Below are 21,533 nucleotides of genomic sequence, written 5' to 3'. Positions count from 1 at the left end.
GTCATTTTTGTATTACTTTAGTATAAATACATGTTAATTTGGATTCATATGTTGTTTTTTTCTGACTTTATGTGAACGAAAAGACACAAATTCGCATTCGTTTTCTCATTGGAAATAGGTACATTTCAAAACATCACTGTCCTGGTCACAAAAGCAAAGTTTGTGGGGAATAATAGCCATTTTCTATACTTTTGAGGCATAAGCAATTAGGAAATAACACTTACTACCCAGGAACAAAAATTGTGTTACATAGTGCTATTAATACATACAAACCTGTCTGAATGACTATTCTGATTAATCCCCATCTACACACAACCCAAATAACACACAAAAAAACCCTTATTCTTTGAGAGATTTCACATTGTCTGGTGTTTTCTTTTTTTTTTTTTTCTACAATCCTGGCTTATACTACCCTCCTATATTACACAGTTCCAACTTCCCTTGCTATACAGGACAGGCCTAAACGGTGCACATCGGTTGTGAAGAGGGCACCGTTTCATTTGGAATTGTAAGTCTTAAGGGAAAAACTGACCCCCAATATATTTAATTGGGGTCTTAAAGTGTTACTAGCGAAAAATCGAGTGTGCCACGTTCCCCACATGTTGCTACACCTCTTTAAATAACATAACTGTCATTTTTCTTTTGATTGTTAACATCCTGACGTTTATTTATTTATTTTTTAATTTAGTAAATCGCCAATTATTTTATTATTACTTTCTCCCAATTTGGCATATCCAATTATTTTTAGGCTCAGCTCACTGCTACCACCCCTGCGCTGACTCGGGAGCGGCGAAAGATGAACACACCCTGCCTTCTGAAATTCTGCTATTTGTGTCAGGGAAGGAGTGCAGTGCTCCACTTACCAGGTGACTTACCATCACCTTCACTTGCGTAACTAATCACAAGACAAAAAAACAGTTAGTGAGTACTGGAACACCACGGGGCTACTGTCCTAATCCCAACACTCACAGCATGAATTAAAATATATTATATTTAAAATGGGTTGAAAATGGCTTGGGTTTCCATGCAAGCGTACCGTTTTTTGAAATGATTTAACAGTCAGTTGACTGTGTTGCTTTGTTGTAGGTGTTAGTGGATTGTTGACCCTATTGTTCATGCAAGTTTATATTAAAAATGGTTTAAGACAATAACTATGGTATGATAATACACACAGTCTGCAGACTTGTCATGCAGTTCCTAAAGGTGGCCCACAACAAAATGTAACTCAAGTATGAAAGTCTTAGACTATAATACTTTCAAGATTTATTTTGCACTAATGAATGTCCGTAACAAGTTTCAACTGCCTGGATGTTGTTCTTAAAATTTCGGTACACTGTACACTATGGAATGCATTTAATCAGCCCCTGGGGTTGCAATACAGAAATTTAAGTGCAATGTGCATTTATGACACCTCAACTATCAGGGGAGATATGCATCCTCTGCAAGGGATAGATTACTGCCATCAGCCACACCTGGTACAGGATGGTTTGCAAACAGCACTGAGATCACTGTTCTGAGCTGACACCGGGTCTCAAGGAACACCTTGCCAGTACTGGTGTCTCATGTTCCACAAATAAACATACTGGTCCTTCGCCTTACCACTGGACAAAGACCAGGCCAGCCAGCACTGCGTAGCCCAGGATGAGAAACAGCACCTTGAGGAGCCGGTCTTGATTGTCCTCCAGCTCGCGGGCTAAGATCTCAAGGAACGTCACGAAGACGAAAGTGCCGGCCGCCACGCCCTGCAGTACCACCGATACGATGCTGCCCGCCAGGTTCTGGGCGCTCTCAATGCCCATGCCCACTGCGGCGCCAAGGGGGATCATCAGGCTGACTACAGTGGCCAGTTTGGCTGCGTCCCTCATGGGCAGAACAGCCTTGGCAATGCTGACGCCTAGGGCCACGGCCGCCAGGGTCTCATGGATGGCCACGCCCAGGAAGAGGCTGAACAGCTTGGGCCCTTCCTCCTGCAGCCCCAGGGCCAGCCCCTCGAAGACGGAGTGGGCGGACAGGGCAAAGACCAGGCTGGCCAGGCGAAGTGGTCCAGCGCGGGTCAGCTCAGAGGGGAGCAGGTGGCCGTGGCCGCGGTGGTCTCCACGGGAGTTGGCGATGAAGGGGCTATCGTACTCCGAGTCACTGCCTGCCTCCGAGCCGCCGGCGTTGAAGGTCTCCAGGTCTATGAAAGACGGCTTTTCTTTGCGGAAGGTCAGCACAGCCTGCTCTACAAACACCGTCAGGAAGAAGCCCAGCATCATCATGGTCTCTGCCAGTGGGTAGTCCGTCTGCACGCTCAAGAGCTTCAGCACCTCCGCCACCTCGGAAAGGAAAAAGAGCAGCGGGTTAAACAAAGGGCTCTATTCATACAACTGTAACTCAGGAGCTATTCAACACAAAGTACTAAAAGAATGCTGGCTGAGGGCATACCCCTATATAATTTGGAATGACCTACAGTATTTCTGCATAAGGCACAATAAGAACATAAGAAAGCTTACAAACAGGAGGAGGCCATTCCGCCCACCTTGCTCGTTTGGTTGTTAGTAGCTTATTGATCCCAGAATCTGAAGGATCCCAGGGTGTCAGCTTCAACAACATTACTGGGGAGTTGGTTCCAGACCCTCACAATTCTCTGTGTAAAAAAGTGCCTCCTATTTTCTGTTCTGAATGCCCCTTTGTAACTATGAGTTATAGCTGGATTGCCTTTTTCCTAAAGTAAATATAAAAACGCTCAGTGGTAGAATTATGTAAAATTATTTTGACAAATGTTTTGACTAAATGTCTTTATCAAAAATACATTTAGAATTTAAAAAAAACCACAACAGCAACAACAGTCTCAAAATATCACCCTGTAAGTGATTCCATTTCCCCTCCTGAATCCGTTTTATCCACTGGTGTGATCCACATGGCTAGACAATTCAATAAATGAATGCAAAAATAATGTCATAAGATATGGCCTTCATTAATCCATCTCCAGTCCTTCCACAGCATGCACTGTGAAGCTTGCCCTGATCTTTTCTGTGGATAATAATAAGAGTTACAGGTACCCTTTCTCGCACGGCTGGAAGCAGTGCGTTGAAGCAGGTGGCCAGGAAGACACCCCCTCCGAAGGAGTTGCATAGAGCCAGGATCTTCCGGGAGCGCTGGGGTTTCTCACAGTCCACTGGGATCATCCGTACCGGCACCAGCGAGCCCAGAATCATGAGCACAAACACGCCAATAAGGCACAGCAGCTTGGCCACCACAACCTCCATTCTGAGGGGTGTGAGAGGGAGGGGGCGCTATAAACAAGGAGGCAAGATTATACAGCAGGTGCTCCGCAGCTTCAGGCTCTGCAGCTCCCCAGGCATGGAGATGAGAGACGAGGGGATGAAGGCTTGACTGTTTTCAGCACATCATAAAGCATTGCCCTTCAGCTGAAACTGAAAAACACACACACATTGAGCTGCTGTTACACGGCGTTTATTAGATAAGTTTTCCAGAGGGGTGTATGAGGCATGTGACCAATGTAATATTGTATTCGTTCACTATAGAAACCTTCCTCCCAAACACGTATCTGCTGTACTGCCCGTTCCGGTCCTACTTTTAAGGGGAAAAGCCTAGCATTTAAGCGAGTCCCTGCGTTTTCTGTAAGGTAGAATATTACAGCAGTTTTAGAAGAGAGGGGAAACCAAACTCTCAGCACTCTGGTTCGATCGCAGCCGAATCGATACGAGAAACCCCCGCCCACACAAAAAGGTAGCGAGATGCCTGTTACGAAAATAACATGTTCTACTGGCAAATAGTAGAACAACAATAAAATTATTTACAAAGTAAATCAGAATTCCGAAATATCACGATCTTTCAAATTATACTCATTTCTTGTTTGGGACTTTTCAGTAATAATGATCAGCGACGCAGTTGTGTCGTAACAATTCAGTCATTTCTCTTAGAATTTGTAATAATTTGGTACAATAACATGATTTAAAGCTATTATGTGTTTGAAATTATTCTTTATTGCTTGTGAATTTATTTATTTATTTATTTATTTATTTTTTACAAAACACAAAAAACTCACCTTCCTTCCTTCCTTCCTTCCTTCCTTCGCTGAAACTTCCGCCTCCAGATCTGTTGTTTTGCTAATCTAATCTCCGCCCCTTGCCGAACCGTGATTGCTCGAGGAGAATATCTCTGCGACGTGATTCGTAGAGAAGCCTGTCTGTCAAAACAAACGGCCGTCAACTCCTGTGCCCTGTGAATTAAATTCCCCAACGAGCAGGCTGTGTTGATGTGTTGTACTTTGTACAGTTCCGCACTGTGTACAGCGAATACAAATGCAAACAGTACTCACAAGCGCTCTTAACTAAGACGATACAGATATTTAAAATAAACCATGTTCCTAACTGATCATGTAAAGTGTATCTCGGTAGTATTTTGGCGTCAGATTATTATAGCAACACCATCAATCATTAAAATAAAATGTACGTTATCGTTAGAAAAATCGATTATTTTGTTGCTAGTTTTCAGAGGCTGCTGTAGGAAGTGTTTGGGGCATTTAGCCAAACATGCATTATTGGTAAACATGCATCGCCATTTAGGTTAACTTGGGGTAGGGCCAGAAAGTGCCACGCTGTCAGATTTTGGTACAGCTGCAATCAATTGATACAGTCGTAAGTTTTGTAGGACATTTTAAACGAAATGCTAAGGTTAATGATACTACATTTTTGTTTTAAAAACTTAAACTGGATACAGACAACCAATTTAAAAGATACAAGACAAAATAAGAAGTCACAGCAAAGTTTCACACATTAAACACATTTACAAGACCCAATGTATTGCGTAGGATAACTACTTGCTTACTATTTCTTAATGATAGGAAAATATGATAAATGTAATAAAAAAAAGGTGCAAAGACCAAAAACATACAGTACCGGATTTGAATGGCCATTTACCTGTTTTTTTTTTTTTTTAGCAAAAGATGTAGGCATGTGCAAACAAGCACAATGCACTTCATACCACTTTTTAACTCCTACCTGAAAATAACACCAGACCGGTGTCCAGACATTTTTCTCCAAACCCTAAAAAGAAAAATCTTGGTTTACTACAGAGCCAGATTGCACACTTATTTATGGCTGGTTTCACAGACCCAGATTAGTGCTAATCTTGGACTACCTCATGTTAAATTCAGGTACAGTATTTCAAAACTAGTGCTAATCAAGGCATGTGAAACCAGCCGTTAAGGACGTAAACAATCAGCAATTATATTAATGGTTCCAGAATATTGTTCATACACATTACCGTGCTGTATTAAAAGTCTGCAAAATGTCAGAAATGAATGTTTAAAATAGCAATGAGTACAGGTATAACCTGTAATTTAATAATGTGGCCACACATTGGAAAGGGGAGGTGCAGTGGGTGTGCAGCAGTCAGAATTTAGAAATCAGTCAGAAATTTTTATTAGTTTAATGAGAAAACAGCAAGTGATATGAGCTCTGTGTTCAAATAAGAAGCATTCTTTAAATAAGTAAATAAATAAAAACAATTGTATAGTTTTAAAACTATGTTAAATCTGTGTCCCAGTTCTAAGCTTTGGAAATCTGGTCACTGTATCTTAGTAGGTTTGCATTGGATACAATGAAGTCATTATTCTAAATAGAAAGTGACAACACAAAATAGTTTGATTTGCACAAATAAAGTTGCACACAAACATCTTCATTGCAGATTGCACACACTGTCAGTCAAAAATGTGTACAATCTTGTGTGTTTTTATGTCTACTGTGTTTTTCAATAGCATTCTGAGCTACTTTTACACATTATGAGAAAAAGGATTATTACATACATTAGATCTGTGATATATATTATAAAGTGTAAAAAAAAAAATGTCAGAATGGGAACCATGCTGTTTTATGCTGGTGAAAATTCACATTTATACATATATTAAATACTGCAAGTGAACATACATATACAGTGCTGAGAAAAAGTTTGTAAACCCCTTAGGATTTTCACATATTTCAAACCTAAAATGTTATTAGATCTTAATCCAAGTCTTAATAATAAAGATAACCTGATTAAACAAATGACACAAAAACATGATACTTTTTCAACATTTATCCAAAAATGATTCAACATTCAATATCTCTGTGTGAAAAAGTACTGTATGTGAACCTTTACATTCAGCAACTGGTGGCACCCCCTTGAGCAGCAATGACTTCAACTCAGTCTCTCACATTGGTTTTGAGGAATTTTGGCCCATTCCTCCTTACAGAACTGCTTCAACACTGTGACTTTTGAGGGCTTCCTTGCAGCTCACTTCAGGTCCTGCCACAACATTTCGATGGGGTTTAGGTCCGGACTTTGACTAGGCCATTCTAAAACGCAGAATTTCTTCTTCTGCAGCCATTCTTTTGTAGATCTGCTTGTATGTTTAGGATCATTGTCTTGCTGCATCACCCAGTTTCAGTTCAGCTTTAGCTCATGGACAGATGGCCTGACATTCTCCTGTAGAATCTTCTGATACAATGCAGAATTAAATGGTTGTGTCAATGATGGCAAGCCATCCAGGTCCTGAGGCAGCAAAGCAGCCCCAAACCATCACACTCCCACCCCAATGCTTGACAGTTGGGATGAGGTTCTTCTGTTTGAACAGTGTTTGGTTTTCGTAAAACAACATTTCTCATTGAGGCCAAAAAATTCTACCTTTGACCCGTCTGTCCAGAGAACATTTTTCCAGAAGTCTTGTGGATCATCTATGTGCTCTCTGGCAAACCTCAGGACAGGCAGCAATGTTTTTTTTTTTTTTTGGAGCAGTGGTTTCCTCCTGGCTATCCTTCCATGAACACCATTCTTCTTCACTCACTAGCCAAGTCGAGAGTGGCCTGCTGATCCTTGGATGTTACTCTGGGGTTTTTTGTGACTTCCTTGATGATCTTCAGATTTGCTCTTGGAGATTTTGGTAGGATGACCGCTCCTGGGTAGAGTGACTGTGGTCTTGAACTTTCTCCATTTGACAGTGGATTGGTGGAGCCCCATATCCTTAGAAATCGTTTTTCTAACCCATTCTAGACCGATGAGCATCAATAACTGCTTTTCTGAGGTCCTCCGAGATTTTTTTTGGCACAACGTGTTTCCAAACTAAAAGTTTCTGATCTTTATATAGGGTGGGGCTTCCCAAACTCACCCCTGAAGATCTACCTAATTATTTAAACACCTGATTCAAAGTATCCCCTTAATTGAGCTGATAAAACCAGGGGTTCACTTACTTTCACATACCCTGAATCTTAATTACTCATTGTTTGTCTAATTCATACATCATTTTGTTTCAAAAGACATGGAATTGGTTAATTTAAACCCTATTGGATATATAAGAATTGATTCAAGGCGGCTATCATGGGAAAACTATGGAACTGCCATAATTATCACTGGGGTTCACAAACCTTTTCTCAGCACTGTAGTTACATAAACAAAACCACAAGACAGGCAATAAAGACAGTGTTACTTTTTTAATTGCCATGGGTTTAATTTGTTAAAGTCAGTTTCAGAAATGCATACTGCAAGAAAACAGGATTTGAAAAGTTGGCTCATCCACTCATTAACATACCAGCAAAAGAACAGTGCCGGGATGACCGGCTCATGCTAACTGGAATACACTGCCCCCAACTTATACAACAGAAACTAGATTTTCACTGTTAACTCCATAAAACCTTTCATTGAAATAATCAGTATGGGTTTTGAACCAGTAGTGCATCGTTTCCCTTCTGGTTTGTTTTATGACAGTCGGTGTGGCACCTAAATAGATATACAGTAACCAACAATCTGCTGTAAATTTGCAAAGTTTGTTCTATACAAGTTTTCCTGCCGCACAGATTACAGATCTCTCTCCCAAATCCAGACTGCATAGCAATCTGACCTGATTATGAATCCCAATTACATATAAAACAAACTGCAATACAATTAAATATTACCTGTTGGCATCTCAGTGCGTTGTATAGATGTGCATTAGAACCAAACCATGGTTTCTACAGGAATATACCCTATTGAAATTACAGGAAAAAAATTCCCAAATGATCTGGGAGCCTTTCTCAAGAATATTTCAGAAATAGCTGTTACACACATACATTGCTTTTTCAGGTAGCATCCATAGCAAAATCCTTCTAGTATAAGTACAGGCAAAAAGTATTTCACTTCACAATCTAAAGTAATGCTCTCAATTATAGGGATGTTTGAGATCCTTCAGATTTTCTAAGGGTTGCATTAAACAAAAATTACACCCTGCATAGCTTTAAATCCGAGCCATTGACCACTAACAGAATCTTACACTTCAGTAACAAAAGCTTGTACCCATAATATGTACTGCAAGCCTCTTGCACGGTGCAGTCATGCTGCAAATGTACTTGCAGGTTTAAACATATAACCCATGGTACAGTACTTTGATAATATACTGTACGTAAAGTTTTAAATACAAAACTGCAATATAAATACAAGTGAGCAGTGCACTTTATTTATTGAACATGTATGATAAAGGCTAAATGTTTAAACCTTTTGTGTAAATGGTTGTTTATTAAAGTTAGACACAATTACTACATGTATACTCACAATTAACATCATCAGAAGTTACAACTTGTTACAACACAGAATTCCCCATTCAGATGGCGTGGCTGAGGTGTTTGGTCTTTAAAGTCCTGGTAAAAGCTGTTTAAAAACCAGCACAAATCACTGGTATGCAGGCTACATATCGACATCTTAAATCTAGTCAGATTTTTTTTTAAATTAAAGTTATATCAAACATTGCAAACTGCTTTGGCTAAATACTGAATTTCTTTTTAGAGTTAATGTGTCAGTACATACTACGTCCTCTGAGGCACATGGCCACATTAGAATCATGAATCAAGTCACTAAAAAAAAAAAAAAAACTGAATATTTGATATACAATACTGCAAATTGTTGCAACTTACTAGCTATCTCATGTCTACCAAAACCTGACATAGGAAACTTCTACTTTAGGCCACTGAAATTACTTGCTGTAACTTAAAAACAACTTTTACTGCGAGTTGCGGACGGACAAAACGTTACAAGGAACATTTTTACTTCAGGAATTAAAACAAAGAACAGAAAAAAACAACACAACTTGACTTTAAAAGCCAATTCTGTGAAGCCACATGAACACAAGAGACTCCCAAGATTTTAAACTGTATTGGTGAGCACCATTTGAGGTATGGGTTTTTATTTATTGAAAAAAAGTAACAGTTCAGGCCTACTAAAGGCAGTTTTTCAGTGGCCCCTTGAGATAAAACATTCAGAGGGTTGTCCCAGAAATGCAAAAAAAAAAAATGAAGCAGGAAATCAGGTGTGGATGTCTATAGTGTGGCTCCAAAATCACTTGGGAAGTACACAGCAATGGTGGACTGAAGGTCTTAAATCAAAGAGCACTGATTTGGTTGCCACAGGAGGTGCTCCACATGATCAAAACTTGGTTGAAACAAAAACCAGAAGCCCCAGTAGCTCTCCAGGACCAGGGTTGGAAACCCCTGCCATAGAGGGAACCACACATTCCTAATTTACAATGAACAATGGAAACCACACTAGAAGCTGTGAAAATGTGGTGCCCATCGTATGGCAACTCTATTAAAATGACTTTACACTGCACGAAATCTAGATGGTCTGTCCGAGTGTGGCAGTGATGCACAATCTGGTCCTCGAGATCCAGTCCAGGTCTTTACTCCAAGCACGTCCCAAAGTAGTTAATTGTTAACCTGCTGAGGGTTTAGGAGCTGATTGGAACAAAAACCTGCATGGAATGTGCACCACTGGAGTGAGGCGACAGTGTAAGAGAACCCTTCCCCACACTAGGATTCCAAAGCTGCACTTCACCCGCACAACAGGAAATGGGCGGGTGAAGTGCATCACTCCACCCATTCTGTGGAGCCAGGACATCTTTTGGAACCCCCGGCTTGTAATCATGTACATGCCTGAGTGGGAGGACAGGACAATCACTGGAACTGCAAAAATGTTCACTCTCCACCACATGGTTTGGGAAGCAGAAAGGCAGCCTTAGTCTTTACCCCAAGATCTCATTGCGCACAGGGTATGATTTTATAACCTCAATAGCCGCAGGGTGCTGGTGATAAAATACACTGCAGATCACTATATAGTCTCTTCCTTACAGCTAAACCAGAACAATGACCAAATATCTTGAAAAAGGATGGCTACAATTACAACACGAGGTCCTCCGGTTCACTTCAAGAGTATAGAAGATACGCACATATCTATTTGTTTATTTAAAGTATAAATACAAGTTCTTTAAAGTTGATTTTTTATCACAGTTAAACAATCTACCCCATGGCAAAAAGACAAACAGCCTGAGACTTCTCCACTGTGTTCAATGGTCTGTGGCAGTTTACAGAATGACCCTTTTTAAAAAGGGGGGGGGGGGAATCATGAATTACAACAGAAAACGCATTTGTTGGTTATAATAACATACAACAATTGTTAGAAAGTACATTGACTTGATGCATTTCCGTAATAAAAATATTAACCCAAAGGTGAATCCAAGAGGGTTCCGAGCTAATCTTGTTAAAAACTCAACAAATAGGCTCGCCTTTATTTACATTCCAGTGGCTCGGTAGCTTGATTAGCAGGGGTTTAAAAAAATAATAATTGGGGCCCAACATGCATGTCCTTTTTGTGGGGGGGGCGCTGCTTTTTTTTTTTTTTTTTTTTTTTTTTTTTTTTTAAAGCCTGGAGTTTCAAACAAAAAACAGTTGGCCTTCCGGTCACATTGAACAAAACTCCCACCTAGAGAGAAAAAAAAGACAAGCAAACAGTCAGGTAGATTCAGAATTCCCCAGTCACACAGATCTAACTGAATAATTCCAAGCATTTTCATTTAAAAAAAAAAAAGGATGTCTGCTACCATACAAAAGGTATTAAAAGAAAGCTTTCAGTGCATGTCATTTGACCCCTTCATTGCCTCTCTTCCAGTAATCAACCAGCCAGCTGCCTCCCATAGTGTCTGACTTACTTTGACCCCGAAAGACCTTGCTGAGGTGACTTGACTACTTGAATCCAATGCATGTTGGGAAGGTTTATGATATTCCTTATTTGTGACCCCCCCCCCCCCCCCCGCATCATAATTCTAAAAAAATGTAATTTTTATTTTATGGGATATCTGGGTATCCATTACTATTGTAATTTAGGCCAGCACCAATAATTGAGAGTAAGTTCTGCCTTTAATGTTGGACCAGACTAAGCATTTACTCCAGTTAGGGTTAAAGTGAGCACTGACTCGGCTGCCTGTCAGGGCTGCTCCTCGTTGCTGGCACTAGGCGGCCGACTCCGAATCTGACTTCTCAGCTGTTCAATCAGCTCAGGGTTCTCCTGCTGCATCTGCTGAGCAAACTGCTGCCCCCTGGAGGAATTAACAAGAGCAGACAGGCATCAGCACAGGTCCTCTCCAAACTACACTAGAGAGAAATATTACAGTAGATGTATTAAACATTGGTTTATTTTGTTTGAAGTAAAATGTCTTCATTGCCTGAAACATTATATGCCTCTAGGTCAAGCAGCGTTTAATAGAAGGGTGTCCATTCTACTCCAGGTTTAAACAGGGAAAAATGATATAATTACCTACTTCAGAGTCTCGATGGATGTTTAATTGGTTCAACTAAACAATTTAGAACAGGGCTGGAACAAAGACCAGCAGTGGAAACACCAACTCTTAGTTTAATATCAGGATTTGCTAACCCCGTTCGGAGATAAATACTCACGCTTGGATGAGGCCAGATAGGTCGTTCGGCCCTGCACCTCCTGGACCTGCTCCTCCTCTTCCAACTCCGACTCCTGGTCCTGGTCCTGCCCCGGCTCCTGCACCAGTTGCTCCCATTGGCCCGTATGATCCTGACATCATCCCAGACATTCTGGAGGACACACAGCAAGAAAATTTAACTTCTCAGCAAGGCAGGGCTCACTCGCCACACACTGCACCCATATCCTAAGGTGACCAATAGAGGTAAACTGAAACTGTAAGGGGAAAGTGTCATTCAGTGACAAACCACAGTGCAGATTCAATCTTCAACAGAACAATAAGGGGACAACAGATAACATTGTTATTAAAATGGAAGATAAAATTAAAATCAGCTTTCTCAAATTTTTTTTTTTTTTTAAGCCTGGTCCTTTACCTGCCTCAGTACAGAGAATAGACTATGCCAAGATATAAGTGATGCAGACACACACACAGGCAAACAGGCACACAGACATGACGCAGTCATTCTGACTAGCCATTTAGAAAAGAGTTTAGACCAAAACCTTGCAAGACCCATTTTTAGGTAATTTACACAAAAGTATCAGCACAAGCTTCATCAGTAAACACAATAATCATTGTCTATGATTTCCTCATTTCAGGTTATGTGACGCTGTCCCCTTCCAACTGCATGCCGTACAGAAAGTAGAGCCAATAACATCACATTCCAAAATGCTATTTGAAGCTAATTATTCTATCATAGAACATTACATACTCCAGGAGAGAGCTAGCGGTTCTTTACAGTGAAGACTGAGGACTGAACAACTCTGCACTTATTTTTTTCATGAATCAAAAATTGTATAGTATCTAGGATATAACAGTAAAATGCCAATGTGGCCTTGCACATTCTCCATGCCCAGCTCATGGTGTCACACGATTTATTTTCTTACTGGGCATCGCAATGTTTGGCAGAAACACCAGTGTTGATAAATGCAATAGTCAGAGCTCCATTTAATATAAATGGTCATGCATAAGAAAGTGCAAGACATTTATACGCATGGGCCTCTGTAGTAAGACACTTACAGTTGTTGTACTTGTGGGTTGGTCATCAGAGATGATGCCTGAAAACAAAAAGAATATTCAAAACCATATTCAAAGTTTATAATCCACCTCACACACACCAACCAACTCCCTCCTAAACATACATGCTTATACAGCATAAGCATTTATCTGAATAGTTTCTTTTCAGTGCAACTAAATACATTATATATTATTATTATTATTATTATTATTATTATTATTATTATTATATTATTATTATTATTATTATTATTATTGAGGGTTTCAAGTACTGGATGAACTCTAATCTGAGCTGTGATTGTTGTCAATCACAAAGCAGGATAAATTTAAATGTTACTTCATTACACCTAGATACAAGTACAGCACACATACCAATTGCCTAAAAATCAGCAACAGCTGTGGGATCACAAATTATGCAGAATCAACTTTATCAAATCCTTGACAGTCAATACACTGCACAAGGTTATTTTATTTCTTTTAAAAGGTATAGTCAACGCAGCTCCCCAATGCCTGATCACTGTACAAATGAGGCCAGTAACCTTACCATGTTCATGAAGCCAGGGTTGCTAAGCAATCCAGCCAGGTCAACTCCACCCATACCGCCTGTCTAGTTGAAGAGGAAAAATATATTTAGAATGAAGTCATAAACGGGTTGGCCTTGAATTTAACTTTAACTGTACTTAAATCAGGCTGTAAAACAACTGCAGACTTTGGAACATTTTATCTGATGCAAAAGTAAAGCATTGAACAGTGATTTAAGTTACCAGAAAACCCCAGAGATCTATTACTCTCCTGTAGCATTGACAAGGCAGAAGCTGTCACTTAGATTATACATATAAAAGCATATACTTTCATTTGGCAGCTTTACCTCTAGCCACTTGTGACATACCAGTTTGTCCTCCAGGACCAAGCAACAAAATACTATTTCAATCAATCACTTGTCCAAGTTCTGATTCTGTATTACAGTTATCATAATGGTTTGTTTCATTGTTATAATTGTTGTCATGAACTGAGCAGTCAAACACACTGATCAATATTTTCAAATCTGCAGTGAGTTACACACACCAATATAAAACAGAGGCAGGAGTAGGACTCCCAATGCATAGAGATGAATTTGGTCCATTCCACATTAAACTACAAGCTAAACTGAACCGCCCCCCTGAACCAGAGAGAAAAAAATAATAAAAAAAGAGCCTAATTGAGCTCACAAAAAAATCTATTGGTTCAAACTAACATGCTTTATTTCCATCTCTGCAACACCTCTTATTAGCTTGCCACTGTTTTGAGCTCATTTTATCATGGCCATTTAATATAATGTGTCTACTATGCAATACAACTATTGTTTTGCAGCTGTGATCCTTGTTCACAGAGTATGTGATTTCAGTACTTACTGGACTGGGAAGCTCCTTCATTTTCTGCTCTGCTATTTTCAGGTTGGATTTGTACGTGTCGTTATCGGGGTCAAGCTCCAAGGCTTTCTTGTAGTAATTCACTGCTTCTGTGTGCTTATTTAAACTAGCCAGGGCCAACCTGCACCGAACAATTACAAAACAACGTTTACAACGAGATTACAGAGTACTTAGTAAAACAAGGACGACAAAAACAGACTTCATACACGTAGGAGTAAATCTGAACAACCTGCATCTTATTTGGATAAGCTACTGTACAGCTGGATATTACTAGTGCACTTTACAGTACTGGTGAGTCCTTATGGGTTACACACCCACCTGTTTTTACAGGCAATCCCAGGATAACAAAAAGTGGTTCATTCTCTATTAAAACCCTAGTCACTGGCGACCGTGACCAGGAGTGGCGCACATTTTACCAAGTGCTGCCCGGGGGGGGGGGACTAGGTCGGCCAGGGTGTCCTTGGCTCACCATCGACCCCTGTGGTCTGGCTGGGCACTCGCGGGCTTGCCTGTAAGCTGCCCAGAGCTACGTTGTCCTCTGACGCTGTAGTTCTGGGTGGCTGCATGGGGAGTCTGCAGCGTGTAAAGATGCGTACAACTAACGACACACGCTTTGGAGGACAGCGTGTGTTCGTCTTCACCCCTCCCAATTCAACGGTGAGCTAAGTCTAAAAATAATTGGAACGACTAAATTGGGGAGAAAATAATAAAAAAATAAAAAAATTGGTGACTACTAAAAAAAAAAAAACCCCACAGCCCTGGCTTATCCAGTTTAGATTGACCCCATAGTGTTGCCTAAACAGCATTAATGAACTACAGTATAGCTGTATTGTTACATAAAAATGTCAAAACCCGGCCAGAAAGCGCTTCTCTGTATAAACTATCAAACACCGCTTGAGAGGACCCACTGTTCAGGCAACTAAGAAAATCTGTACATTTTGAGATGGCCGTTTTGCAGGTTTAAGTACTGGCCCATGACAGGGCAGAACCCCAGTCAGTACGCACCCCATTCTGCCGAATGCTTTACTGTAGTTCGGGTCGATGCTGATGGCTCGCTCGCAGTCCTGCACTGCTCCAGCATAGTTCCCCAGCTTACTGTATGCGGCAGCCCTGTTTGCAAAATAATAAAAAAATAAATACAACATACTCCAAAACATGTTGGATTTTCCCCACCAATTCTGAGAATTTTCAATGACTTCAAAATAGTGAAATATGGCAATTTTAGGACAAACATCAATGCTGTTTTTTATATCAAGCCCAATCTGTAACCAAATTTACATTTAAAAACAGAATTGAACATCCCTGACAATATGTGATGCAAGTTATTTTCACAATGACCATGATCCAGAGTACAAATATACTGTGGATAGCAGACAGTAAACTAGCAGGTGAATTCAGATCCAGACTGCACCAAATTACTGAGATTTCACCAAGAACAAAACTAGACTAGATAACTTCTGGAGAACTAACTTTGCCTTATATTTCAACTCCCAATTCCCAACAATGAATTCAGAAGCAGATATAATTAACAAAAAGGTTACACAATCCTCCAGAACCATTTCAACACCTTGCTGATGCATCTGCTAAGAAGGACATTTAGAATTTTTAGTTGGAACGGTTTAGCAGTATTATATTGCAACATGAAATTGGTTCTTATAGGGGAAGGGAATAAAAAAAAAAAAATGAAATGAATAGCTTAGCAATTATTGGCGACAATCACATTTGTACAGAACAAAAAATACTGACCTTTCAAGGTTTCATATCATACCTGTTGCAGAAATATACTGCATTGCGTGGGTTTAACTCAATAGCTTTTGAATAGAAATCGACCGCTTGTCCGAAATTCTCTACCTTCATCTGTTCATTGCCTACAGGGAAAAAAAAAAATTCACAAGACAATAAAGCCAAGTTAAACAAGACACATGGATTAGTACTACCCTCCTCCTGGAGCCCAAAATAAATGGATCACTGTAGTTTCCAGCTTTCTACCCCTACTTAGAAAGTTACAGCAGAACTCTTCATACAAACTGGAGAAGTGTTTCTCCAACAGTTTCAACAATCACAGCTCACGTATACATTTGAATAAAGGTTGAAAGGCAAAAAAAATAGCTACTGTACTGGTAGAGCTACTATATATACACTACCACTGCAGGTGACATTTTCAGTGTACAGTAACTTATGAATTACCCTAAATCCCAGTAAATACCAACTGTTTTATACCAGTGTTTTACTGCATATATACAGAACATCTGCATGTTTTTATGCATTACAAAAAATAATAAAATGAACAAAATGTAAATTCACAAACACAGGCGCAGACCCACCTTCCGTTTTGAGTCTCTCTGCTTCAGCTGCCTCTTCCTCCGTCGGGGAGTCTGGCATGGCATTAATTGTTACCCGAGGAGCCTGCTGCCCAAGCATTAAAACAAATACATTGAGACATACCAATAAGGCACCTGTTCCTGTATTTCTTCAATAAACCAACAATACGTTTATTTTAATGCAGTTTCATAAGATTTCCAGCATAATGTTTCAATATTTTCTTAGAGTATTCCACAGGTGAAACGGCTCACTTTTGGTCCAATACGGCCTTCATGTAGTTAAAACTATCAAATGCCGTGCAAGAGAAAGAAAAGAATTGAGCGAACCTCTTTACCTTGAGTGTGGCTGCTGCAAAGAGCTCTGGGAGTGTCTCCGAGACCGCGAGATTCGAGTCGTCAATAGAAACCCCGAAAGCTGTTTCTAGGCACTGGACTGCAACTGGGAAACACGATAGTGTGAAAAAAAAAATATACTGTATAGTGCTATTAGACTAATTGCTGAAACATTCCTATGCTGGTAAACTACATATATTATTAGTTATTTTAGATCTGGTTTAACAGCATGTGAATACAGATGCTCTGTACTGAAAAAAAACATGGAAATGATTGTGCCTTGAATGTCGGCATTTTTATTTTTTCCACCCTTTTGTTGGTAGGTAGGTACTCAAAGTAACTCAAGGAGTAGTCTGATACAGACCTTCCGTTACCAGCAGAGTTGGTACATGGTTTGCAGTTGAACAGCGACACGCTTTGAGGAAGCGATCTTACCTTCTAAGCTCTCCTGTGCGTCCGAGGACAGCCCCCCAGAGTTCAACTGGTCGTGTAGGAACTGGATGATGGAGTACGCCAGGCGCTGTGTGTCCGCCATCTCTAAGTGTGGGGCTCAGCTTGGGATTGTGGTTGGCCTATAATGAAAACAAAGCATGGTATGTCTGGAACATGTATATCCTCGATCATGGGCAAAAACACCACTATACAGCATCAGTATCATTTACAGCATGTGGAACAACTTTAACGTGCAAGCTGTTCTGGAGACAGCTTTCAGTCATTAACCTAGTCAGAGACCAAAAAGCATGTAAAAGTCAGCAACATATGTAGGGCTACTGATTTTCCACGATTGCGGAAATAAGCACTGGGAAATTGATTCAACATTTTGGTAATGGAATTTTGCAGTGCTGTCTTTGTAAACTCCAGTTTTCTGCGTTTTTTTTTTTTTCTTTGCACTACACCCCAGCCAAGTTGAGTGAATTTATCATGTGATTTTACGAATGTGACACTGCTGAAACTCAACATGGTGCCTGCACCAACGAAGAAAAGAAAATGCAATGTTTCAGCAAAAAAGACAGAGCTAAAACATTTTCTGATAATCTATACGAGCAAGGTACTACACTCAAGGTGGGCCTTTCCCAAAGAAAGCAAGACAAATTGCATTTCATTATTGTTTTGTTTATTTCTTTCCACTCTACCTGCATGTAATAAATCTATAATTAAATAAATTATATTACCCGATGATGAAGAAACAAGCTCAAAGCTATTTTTTTAGCTATGCATTCCTGAAAGGAAATTGATTGCTTTACTGTAGATGTAGTTACTACGCTACACACAACGTATAGGTGTAATTTACACAGGGGACATGTCCCTCTCACTTTTTCAGTATTTCAGATTGAATAATCTTAATGTATGCATCAGCTACAGAAACTGCCCCCCACTCCACATTTGAAACCAAAGTTATGCCACTGACACACCATTCGATTCATGAAGACATTCTGTCCAGAGACATACCTCATGTTAAATTTAGCAAATAAGACAGAATTATCAAAGAAACAACTGGGAAGATTATTAATGTGTTTATATGAAAAGATGCACTATTTAAACTACAATCAGCTGATACACAGCACATATACACTTTATCAAAGTGTTTCATATTTTATCCTGGTTATTGTAATGTCAGCAAAACACTAAACTTCATTTGTGGAGTACTGTGAATAGGATTACTCTGACACAACATTGCTGGACTGTTACTAAACTGTAATATTATTATTGCAATGCCAGCAATAAGCGAAACAGGTCTTTTAGACTGAACTACAGTGTCGTGTAAATGAGTCTCTCACAACGGTGGGGAACATTTGTTTTCTGAACTGTTGTAATATAATTAAGTTTTCCTGCTTATTTTAATGACAGCAATGAGTCAAGTGATGTTTATAAACATTATGACAGGTTTGAAAATGTTTTCAGATGCTTTACTTACTATTACAGCAACATGAGTCTGATTGAAAATCTTGGCTTTAATAATAAAAAGAAAAATGTGTAGTAATGTTTATTAATTTACTTATTTTAACTATCCATTATATTAATGTTTAACTATCAATACAATACTGCTAAAAAGTGGGGAAAAAACAGAATTGGTCATTTTTGAAAAATGGACTTTGCTATTCCCTAGAATGGAAAATGAGTAGCCCTGTGATACTAAACTTTCAGAAGCTGTGCTGAGGAATTAACAATTTGAGGGTGACGTGGATACACGTTATCCGTCAGTGACAAAGGGGACCCTGCTGATTAACAGTGAAACTGGGCTTACAACCTGAACTCCAGTGAAGCCAGTGAATTCATAATTAGGGCTGTATTTTTCCTCTGGTAAAGAAACTGCTTATTGCTCAGTTTAAACAGAAATGCAAGATATTTCGTGATTAATCATGATATTCACAAAAGCAAAAAAAAAAATGTGGTCATTAAAAATTGATTATTTTCTTTTGAGTTATTATACAACAAAATGTTCCTTAATATTTAAATGCTACTTAAAATGCAGCTGGTGTCTTTCGCCGAAGACATTAAAAAAAAAAATCGTGCAGCTCTATGCTGTGTTCAATCATTTATTGGAAGCAAACTAAACCGACTGCCAGGTTCCTAAATGTAGTGCATCAATAAGGCAAACACTTGCTGTATTTATTTTTAAAGTGTGTGTGTGTATTTAAAATGTATTTATTTTCTTCCCGAAATGGGAATTTTCGCAGGGATATCACACGTCAATGGGTACATTTCACGGAAATTGAGAAATCTGTGCTACCCGTGAAAAACACAGCCTTAATAGTAACACTTTGCAAAATCTCTTCTGTATGGAGACAGTCAACAGCCCTGCGGTACAATCACCTGTGCCAAAATTTAGTAGAAGTATTCCTACACATGCGCTCCAAGCAGCAAGTCCACTGCAGAAACTGACTTCAATTACAATGATAGCTGAGTTGTGTATAGTAATCAGCTACGCTTCTCCAGTGACAATCATCTTCTCTTAATGTTAGCCCAATGGCAGTAATTTGATCACGACTCAGTACTTTACTTCCAACTATTTTTATCTTTTCTGCAGCCTGTCAGAGCAGAGAAAAGCCTTGCTTTCCCTTGCAGACGCTGGCTCCATAAATCACAATTTAAGTGTTTTGTTAAACAGGATGGCCTTTAGGACCTTATAAGCACACCAGGCTGCATCCAAGCAAATCCAAATTAAGAGGATGAAACCAAAATGAGGACAGGAGACAAGAGACTGCACAGGCTAAAGTCTTTCCATCTTAACACAGCAGTTTATCCTTTCCATGTGTTCTTAATTGAAATACACATAGCCTACCATCGGTGACATTCTTTTCTTTCCTCAACGTGATGTATTTATCAGGTGTTTGTAGATTTACTCAATAATTAGCTCCAGGTAGAATATAAAGCTGCCGGGCCCCTTTACACTAAAACTGAAGGAAAGGAGTGTTCACTATATTATTCTATAAACTAGGAATGCTGTTGATTCAACTTGCAGCAATAGGTTATAAATTACATACTTAAAGGACAGAAGCAAAATAAGACGCCTTTTGCATAAAACATAGGGCTCATGGTAAAACAACAATGCAAGGGCAGTCTTATTTCCATCTTGGCTTCATAGAATGCCAAAACTAAAAAAAGACGAACGAATATTCCTAATCGTCTAAAATAAAACTATAATCGATATTATTGAATGATTACTGGGGCTGTACTGGTGAAGTAAGGTTTGCTGTGTTTTTAGTCACTTTGGCATGAAGTCTACCGCTAGATTACAGGGGGAGCTTCAGAAACCCCACCTTGTGCGTCACCTTGGGTTACATCCCACCACCTGGGATGAAACTACGACTCGTATTACATAGCAGTTTCTCCCATTCCAGGTTTTGCTACCAGCTTGATTAGTCACTAACACCGGGAATGAACTGTCAAGACATTAGGAATTAGTTCACAGAAGTATCCCTGTGTCCGTTCGTTCCAAACTGCAATTCTACAAAATTTAAAACGCAATTAATATAAAATGAAATGCCAGTTGTGTGGCCTGGGTGAAGTGTGGACTCTCTTATTTATATATTAGTAACTGGTAGTGGTCTCTGGTACCACACAGTGGTGTGACAGGCTGTCGCCGGTTGAGTTTTCGCTTGCCAGGTTTGAAACAGAACGGTAGAATATTCCAGCTCCCATGCTGTAGCAAGGCCTTACCGGATATCCAGGAAAACAACGAGCCAAAAAACAAAGGCTCGCTGGCACCTTGCAGCGCATATTGAGAAAGAAACGCAAACCAGGCTTACTCGCCCCCACCCGAATCCCCACGCATCCCCACGCATTATGAAAGCCCGCTACTAGAACAATGTTTTTTTTTTCGTATTACAGAAACTTCATTCTTACCTCTGGTCTCCAGATCTCAATGCAGCTTTCTCGCTCTGTCCAGTGACTGCGCTTGCGTGGCCACACGTCACCACGCAGGCGAGCGACGTCGAGACTCTTATTAACGCATTTTTTTTTTTTACTTTAACTTCAATATGATTTTTTTTTTTTTTTTTTTAACCAATGTATTCATATTATATATATTTAAAAAAAAAAAAAAAAAAAAAAAAAAAAAAAAAAAAACACCTAAAAAATATTTATTATTGGTTCCTTTTTTGAGGCACAGCAAAGTAAGAATTGCTTTGAGTGACAACAGGAGCTGTCGAATCGTGTTGTACGAATTGGGATTGTTGCGTT

At 39.6% G+C, this 21,533-nt stretch overlaps 2 protein-coding genes across 3 annotated transcripts; both read right to left on the bottom strand.

Annotated features, from left to right (window-relative positions):
* Positions 1 to 718: 718 nt before the first annotated feature.
* On the bottom strand, positions 719 to 4,114 carry LOC121300436 (zinc transporter ZIP3-like). Its single transcript, XM_041229000.1, has 3 exons — positions 4,052 to 4,114; positions 3,042 to 3,416; positions 719 to 2,315 (listed from the first exon to the last, which is right to left on the bottom strand). Exons 2-3 carry the CDS (start codon positions 3,246 to 3,248, stop codon positions 1,596 to 1,598), a joined length of 927 nt encoding a protein of 308 aa, XP_041084934.1. The 5' UTR covers positions 3,249 to 3,416; positions 4,052 to 4,114; the 3' UTR covers positions 719 to 1,595.
* A 6,589-nt stretch (positions 4,115 to 10,703) lies between these two features.
* Positions 10,704 to 21,291, bottom strand: sgta (small glutamine rich tetratricopeptide repeat co-chaperone alpha). Of its 2 annotated transcripts, none has more exons than XM_041229545.1 (12): positions 21,198 to 21,291; positions 17,286 to 17,422; positions 16,853 to 16,956; positions 16,521 to 16,605; positions 15,965 to 16,064; positions 15,202 to 15,306; positions 14,179 to 14,317; positions 13,332 to 13,394; positions 12,791 to 12,828; positions 11,736 to 11,885; positions 11,255 to 11,377; positions 10,704 to 10,764 (listed from the first exon to the last, which is right to left on the bottom strand). In XM_041229545.1, exons 2-11 carry the CDS (start codon positions 17,383 to 17,385, stop codon positions 11,266 to 11,268), a joined length of 996 nt encoding a protein of 331 aa, XP_041085479.1. In that variant the 5' UTR covers positions 17,386 to 17,422; positions 21,198 to 21,291; the 3' UTR covers positions 10,704 to 10,764; positions 11,255 to 11,265. The 2 variants fall into 2 exon arrangements, with proteins under 2 accessions (XP_041085479.1, XP_041085480.1); XM_041229546.1 differs by having other exon boundaries at positions 16,521 to 16,602.
* Between the last annotated feature and the right edge of the window lie 242 nt (positions 21,292 to 21,533).

Source organism: Polyodon spathula, chromosome 26 (genome assembly GCF_017654505.1).
Source record: "Polyodon spathula isolate WHYD16114869_AA chromosome 26, ASM1765450v1, whole genome shotgun sequence".
NCBI lineage: Eukaryota > Metazoa > Chordata > Actinopteri > Acipenseriformes > Polyodontidae > Polyodon > Polyodon spathula.
Note: the sequence above shows the minus strand (reverse complement) of the source record. Positions and strands in the feature narration are given on the sequence as shown.

What these genes read in the sequence shown, in the direction of transcription:
- LOC121300436 (XM_041229000.1), bottom strand. Translation starts at nt 3,248, where the DNA reads ATGGAGGTTGTGGTGGCCAAGCTGCTGTGCCTTATTGGCGTGTTTGTG. An exon ending in TTCCAGCCGTGCGAGAAAGG is followed by an intron (nt 2,316 to 3,041) that starts GTACCTGTAACT and finishes TTCCTTTCCGAG; the next exon opens with GTGGCGGAGGTGCTGAAGCT.
- sgta (XM_041229545.1), bottom strand. Translation starts at nt 17,385, where the DNA reads ATGGCGGACACACAGCGCCTGGCGTACTCCATCATCCAGTTCCTACAC. An exon ending in CGCACAGGAGAGCTTAGAAG is followed by an intron (nt 16,957 to 17,285) that starts GTAAGATCGCTT and finishes CGTGTTTCCCAG; the next exon opens with TTGCAGTCCAGTGCCTAGAA. An exon ending in CTATCTGGCCTCATCCAAGC is followed by an intron (nt 11,378 to 11,735) that starts GTGAGTATTTAT and finishes TAATTCCTCCAG; the next exon opens with GGGGCAGCAGTTTGCTCAGC.